Here is a 6,700-nt window from a genome sequence, read left to right on the forward strand (position 1 = left end):
AGACTAATAAAGGGAATGGTCCTTATCCATAAATGAAAAACAGCTGCACTGTGTGTTCCTAAGAGACTGACAGGACTTTGGTGAAATTCATAGGTAAAAGTGAAATTTTGTACACATGCTTTGGGTGCTTATGCTAGCACTTACCTGAGTCCAAGCAAAGCCATGCTCTTGTATAGTTCAAGGACCATGCTAGTTTTCAGGCCTTTGTTATATTACCTCAACTATTGACATCACAAAGAACTGCTGGCCACTGAGTCCTTCACTTTGCTGGTAGCACTCCTTGAGTGGGGTGCACCACTAAATATAAGAGGAAGAGCTTGCCTTTTCATGAACACAAATGGAAGTGACCAGATACCAATTCTCCAGGACAACAAACTCCTCTGAGGAAAGGTAAAACAAATACCTGTCCATATTCCTGTTCCCAGGCTGGCTCCCTGGAGCGCACGGGATTCCAGCAAACACTCAGAGTGCATTTGGTCACATTCTGACACCTATAGTTAAGGTCTGAAATCCACATTAGATGTCTTACATATTTAAGAGCCTTCATGAAGTTTTTGGCATGCATCTATTGTCTCCACCTGTGAAAGCAATTGCAAGTTTGGTAGATAAAGTAACTACAGATGTAATGTACTAAACAAGTTTGATAAAGTAGTAAATAATGATGAGGACAGAGCAGTCAGATGAGCATTTTTTATCACTTGGTAAGCTAAGCCCATTCAAACAAAATGCATGTTGGTACAGCCCAATGCAAAGTTTATCAGAACTCAGTAGAGATGACATCTTTTATTAGATCAACAAGATTTTTGAAAACAAATTCTTTAATTGCAATTAAAGATTTCTTATTTATTTTTTTGCAAAAATCTTGTTGGTCTAATAAAAGATATCATCTCTACTCAAGTCCTGATTGCCTTTTCCCCTAAACTAATACAGCTACAACCTGGATACCCAATGCTAAGAAAATGGCATGCAGGTCAGGTTGTAAAGTGGGGGACTGCACCCTGAAAAATGGACTCCAAGAAAGCTCTGGGGGTCACACTGAACAAGCAGCTCAACAGGGGTTGCTAGTAAGACAGCATAATTAAAAGATCTAATGCAACTCTTGGATGTATAAAAAAGGAAGTAGCCATCAGGAAAAAGACAGTCATTTTAGCACTAGCATTAGTGAAACCGGTACTGAAATTCAGCCTGACATTCTGGAATCTACATTTTCATAGATTTCATAGGCATTAGGGCTGGAAGGGACCTTGGAAGATCATCAAGTCCAGCCCGTGAAAAAAAATGGAGATGGTGCTTCTTGCTGAAATTGCTGATGTAAGAGTCAAATTCTAAACTGAATTGTTAGTGCTGAATTTAAAAATAAAGTTTGCCTCATGGTTTTTGAGCCATTTTTTCACAATCATGATGCCACTAACAACTTGGTTATAGAGCATCAGTTTTTCTGTGGGATAACAGAACTTTGCAAACAAGTGAAAAAAAACTTCTTAACTAGAAAATCTTTTGGCATCTATGCTCATTCCAACATGAAATTTAACAACATTAAACAACTGCAGTGATGATGATGAGACTTCTTTTGAACTCGCTGACCTTAGGAGAGCTTGTGGTCCTGGAGCTCTTGCTTAAGGGAGTGTTAACAAATCAGTACTTGCTAATTAGCGTTCATAAAGCACTTTGAAGAGGTGAAACTACAGTATCTCACCTGGTTTCAGAGGAGGGCCTCAAGAGACTGACCCTGCACCTCTCCATGAGCTGCCTGATTTTGTTGCAGGAGTATGCATTGCTCACATGAGTAAAGTTGCAGGTTCAGGCCCTATATGGTATTTTATATTGTATTTCTACAGGTGGAAGGGAAAACTCCAACCAGAAGCCAGGATAGAGTGAATATGAATCCCAGCCTAGTTGGAACCAGAGGATTTATGGGAGTTTTCCATAAGAATGATGAAAGCTTAACCACTTTCAGAAGCCCACTGAATCCTCTGAAACCCCCCACGTGTAGACAACAGGGAACCAGTACATCAGTCCCAGGTGCTTTCATTTCCCTTTACTGCCTGATTCTATGAGATACTGAGCAGCTTTCAGCGTCAGTGGCACTCAGCCTCTTGCAGGAGAGTACTTAGCATCTTACATAGTTGGGCCTCAGCAAATATATCTAAAGGTGACATGCAAGGAAAAAGCCCAAGGGTAAAATTGCTCGTTGGATCTTATTTCCCCCATCACATTTGCTTCTTTAAGGGTAATGTGTGTGGGGTTTTATTTCCAGGGTTCTAGCTCATTTCAGTAATGTGTTGCTAGTGCTGGATGAGATGCCGAACTTTCCAGAGGAGCTCCAAGGAGAAAAGAAAGGCATGCTGTATTTGACACAGTACAAAGTAAGAACCAAAACTCCATCTATCCTGTTACTTACCTTGTGCCCAACTCTATCATACCTGAAAGGCTGGCAGATTACACAAGTTATGAGCTGGCTTTGCATAGACTTAAAGTTTGTTGTGTCATGTAGCTATGTCATCACTGGACAAATCAGCATGGCTTTTGGAGTGAAAAGTGTGGATGGCAGAAGGAAAAAGATTGGAGATGCAGCCTAGAAGTCAGTCTGTATAGCTAGAATGCTAAACTGCAGTTACAGTACCTCTATGAACAGATTAATACAGACCCAGTTAATTCCATAAGGTCAAAACTACACAATAAAGGTTTGCCTCACTTGGTTGGTCATGCTGATTTTTTTGCCAGTACAGCCCTAACATAGATACAGCTATAACAACACAAAAGGTACTGGGAGAACTAACAGAAGCTATGTTGGTTAGTAACCCTTTGAGGTTACTAAATTTGCATCTGCAAAAGGAGGGTTTACTAGCCTAGTAAACCTTTCCAGTATAAAACCTCTCATGCTATTACCCAGCAAATGGTGCATTAAACCAGGGTGCCAGATAGCCTCTGTATGTGTGGGGAGAGACAAGAAAGAGCACAGGGGAAGTAGATCAGAGTGGCACTTAGGGAGAGTGCAGGGCTAATTTGTGGCCCCCATTGCATTAAACCAACTACTATTAGTATATTTTTGGAACACTTTCCCTTTAAACCTGCAGGAGGCAGCTACTACTTTGCATTCAGTTCAGGTGTAGTATGTTGCAGAGGAGACTCACGCACCATGGTCTCTTTTGTTCCATGTTGGTTCTTTCCTTTCATTTAAAAGAAAGTTCTTTCCTACTGAATATGTGATTGCTGCTTGTCAAGGGAAAACGCATCATGGTGCACTCATTGGTCACTGTCCATACCATAGAATGGATTATTAGTTCTGGAGAGCAAGCAATATCCTGGAAATGGTGTTACCAAGAGGTGGATCTTCTCTTTGCTCCTATTAGGGGTGAGAATCACGGTCTTCCATTCTGTGAGGCAGTCCCATCCATAGCACTTTCTGACACTTCCATGATTTTCATTCATTTCCAAATTTGTTCTCATAATTACTTTTGGCAGGGAGTAATGTGACCCCTGACTAGAGGGGACCAGCGTAGCAAGCAATATACTGGGGTAATGGGTTGGCCCTGGTCCAAGTTGTTTAACTCTCTCTGGCTCGTCATCTCCAGTACTGGCAGTGGGTTCCTCAGCCTCTTTCTTCCCTTATGGTTCCCCCACTTCCTAAGTAAATACCACCAGCCAAAGCCATCCTCTTCGTGACACAGTTCGTATCTCCATTTCCCTAGATAATATTCCAGCACAAGGACAAGGGCTCCACAACTGTCCGTTTTCCACTTCAGCTTCTGGGGGACTGTGCGCTAGGGGAAGAGGCAAGCTCCAAGCAGCAATATGTCACAGGAACTATTAGTAGGTGTCATATTTTTATATCCACAGCCACCACAAATCACTTTCACATTCACTTCAGGTGAGGAGAGGCAGGTGGACTCAATGTGGGTGTATTAACCAGAAGGCCACATACATTTGTGTTTTCATAACCACTGTAGGAAAGGGGATTTAGATTACTCATCAGGTACACTGAGCTGGTATTGCATCTGATTCCTGCTGTCTTCTCCTGTAAATGGGAAGCAAGGGCTGGGATGAAGGAATTGGGACATCCATAAATCTTGAATCCATCAGCTATAATTTTCAGTTAGTAAGGAAAACACTTTGTGCTCAAATAGATACACACACGTATCAGAATAAACATCAGGATGTTTGCCTAGGATAAATGCAGCTGGCTCACTGGGTGTCAGTGTCCTTCCACACATGATAGAGAAATCATTAAGTACCTAGCTGCAACAGATTCTTTGGAACTAAAACCCCCATGTTCCACTGCCTGCACAAGAGGACAAGCCTCTTCCGTGCTTCACTTCCATTCTGGGGATAATGATCCCCACTGTGCAGGCATGTTATAAGACCTAAGCAGTGACTGTAAAGAGGTTTTACATCCTTGAAGGAGAAGTCCAAAAGAACATTACCTAAGACCCACTCAAAGAATAGATATGATCTACAAATGCCTAGTCATGCCCTTTTGTAACATTACTTTTCGGGCAAGGTCAGAATTGCTTCACAGGTGTCGTTCATTCATGCCTGTGAGCTGGTGGGGAAAGGTACTGCAGGAGGGAAGAGCAGAAAAAACAATTGGGTACAAAAAGCCGAGGAAAAATATACAACACAGCAGTGTGTGGAGAGAGGAAACGTATCCGGTGCAGGAATGTCAGCTGACTTCACTCATTCTCACTATCTCATCCCCTTAGCTTCCAACCAAGGTGTTCTCACCTTCAAATTCATCTTTCTGTATGGAGCCAGCGATTGCCTGAACATGATCAAAAACTTATCCTCAGCAGGTGAGGTCCTGGACAGTCAAGCTGCTTTCTTCTCCATGTAGTTTTAGAAGTATAGTGTATGTACACTGAAGAAGCTTGAGTACTGAGTGCATTGAGCTTCCAATACAAGGGCCAGATTCTACCACCTTTGTTCTCATTTAAAAAAGTATATTCATGAACAATCCCACAGAAGCCAGTACAGCTACTTGTGTTGTCAGATGCCCCAGATCACTGCCAGAGTACCACAATTCAGCCCTATAAAGCCAATATAGATAAAGGATACAAGGAAGAAATGCAATATAAAATACCAAACACTACAGCTTGGCACCAGCCTTGTGTCTCTTGTGTTTGCGTACTGGCACACAGAGGGTTTAGATTTGCTACTTTTATAGCATCCCAGTCTGGATGTCTTTACAGCTGGAGAGCCTGCTCCTCTGCACTAGTTTTGTAGATCTTACATGGTCATTCTCAAGGTGCCTGACTCCCTTGCATACACCGATGAGTTTACTCCTCCAGTGCCACTAAATTATAATAATTTTACCCCAAGTCAATTATCCTCTCTTTTGAATTCATCATTCACAATCCCATATCCTAGCATACCTCTGTGTGATACAGCCACATCATTTACAGTAGGGAGAGAACATTGTGGCACTAACAAACCATATGCCAGCCCTGGCATGAACTTGCTTTCTCAGGGACACTAGTCCAGTACACTGACAGAAGCAGACTCCAGTGTAAAGCCTGGCACTTGTCATGCCCTATAGCAGGGGTCAGCGACCCCCAGCATGTGTGCCGAGCATGGCACGCAAGGCCATTTTGCTTGGCACACCACTGCCAGCATGGGCTCTAAGCAGCTGCTGCCAGCCACGGAGCCCAGGCTGCTCCCAACAGGCAGCTGGAAGGCTGCAAGCTCTGCTGCAAGCAGACAGGGCTCTGTGGGCTGACTGCAGCCAGGAGGCTGCAAACAGCTGCTCCGGCATGTCGGCACTCCAGCACCTTCCAAGGTAGACATCGTGGAGTTTTTGGCATTCCAGCCAAAACACTTTGCCTACCCCTGCCCTATAGTAATTTTTCCTTTGCTTGCTAGAAAGCGCCCTCATCTGCCAGGAATTCGCAAACTAAGATTTTTCAAAATCGGGAATTTCATTCCAAGATCCAGTGGTGCCTAACTTGCTTAGGCTGTCTGAAGTCCTCCAGCCCTTTTCCATGAGGATGCTCTAGCTCTAAGTTTGTTTATGGTGCAATTCACATGTCAGGAAACTCATCATACGTCTGTGGGTATAGCTAGTGGAACTGGTTAAGCAGGAATTTTAAGGGCAGTGTTTTATGCAGGTTATATAGAATACTCATCAAGGTAATTAATATTCCCAGGAATGAATGGAACGCTAGCTGCATTTCCCAAACCCCTGAATGAACTTTATGTTTAGCATGAAACAATTTGCATGACAATAATAACTACACTGAATACATAATAATGATCTTAGATGTGGATGAGACAAGCTGAGTATCTGATATACAGATCTTGATCCTCACATACAAGAGGGGTTTAAATACAAAAAAAGGGAAATTATTTATCACAGCACTGACCAACTGGCAGCCTGCTGGCTGCATGTGGTCTACAAGGGGTATATCTATTGCTCCTGAGCTCCCAGCCGTCCCTCCCTCCCCCTTTCACTCTGGCTGCAGCAGCAGCCAGGGCCTCTGGACTTTCCCTTCAACTTCCACCTCCTGCATCTGCCCCAGGGGGGTTTCTTCCTACTTATTTTTTTCTTCCCTTGTGGCTGCTTCATATTCATAAGCTTGTCTTCCAAACTAGAACCTCTGGAAATGTCATTAGTTTTTAAGTGAGAAGTTACATTATGCAGAATCACATGCAGCCTCCAGAAAATATCAGATCTACATCCTACCCCACACCAAGTCTGGCCAAC

General features: G+C 43.1%; 1 protein-coding gene across 3 annotated transcripts in view; it reads left to right on the top strand.

The window, feature by feature from the left end:
- The first annotated feature begins 234 nt into the window (after window positions 1-234).
- Window positions 235-6,700, top strand: part of LOC109290822 (WW domain-binding protein 2-like) — a 17,866-nt gene continuing 11,400 nt past the window's right edge. For 2 of the 3 annotated variants that reach the window (XM_019507608.1, XM_019507607.1), the window contains exons 1-4: window positions 235-390; window positions 2,258-2,366; window positions 3,693-3,813; window positions 4,704-4,793. In XM_019507608.1, the coding sequence (XP_019363153.1) occupies window positions 338-390; window positions 2,258-2,366; window positions 3,693-3,813; window positions 4,704-4,793 (373 nt within the window). In that variant the 5' untranslated portion in view covers window positions 235-337. The remainder of the gene's footprint in view (window positions 391-2,257; window positions 2,367-3,692; window positions 3,814-4,703; window positions 4,794-6,700) is intronic. The other variant, XM_019507609.1, reaches the window with a different exon arrangement.

Source organism: Gavialis gangeticus, unplaced genomic scaffold (assembly GCF_001723915.1).
Source record: "Gavialis gangeticus isolate Ggan-Ray unplaced genomic scaffold, GavGan_comp1, whole genome shotgun sequence".
In the NCBI taxonomy this organism is placed as follows: domain Eukaryota; kingdom Metazoa; phylum Chordata; order Crocodylia; family Gavialidae; genus Gavialis; species Gavialis gangeticus.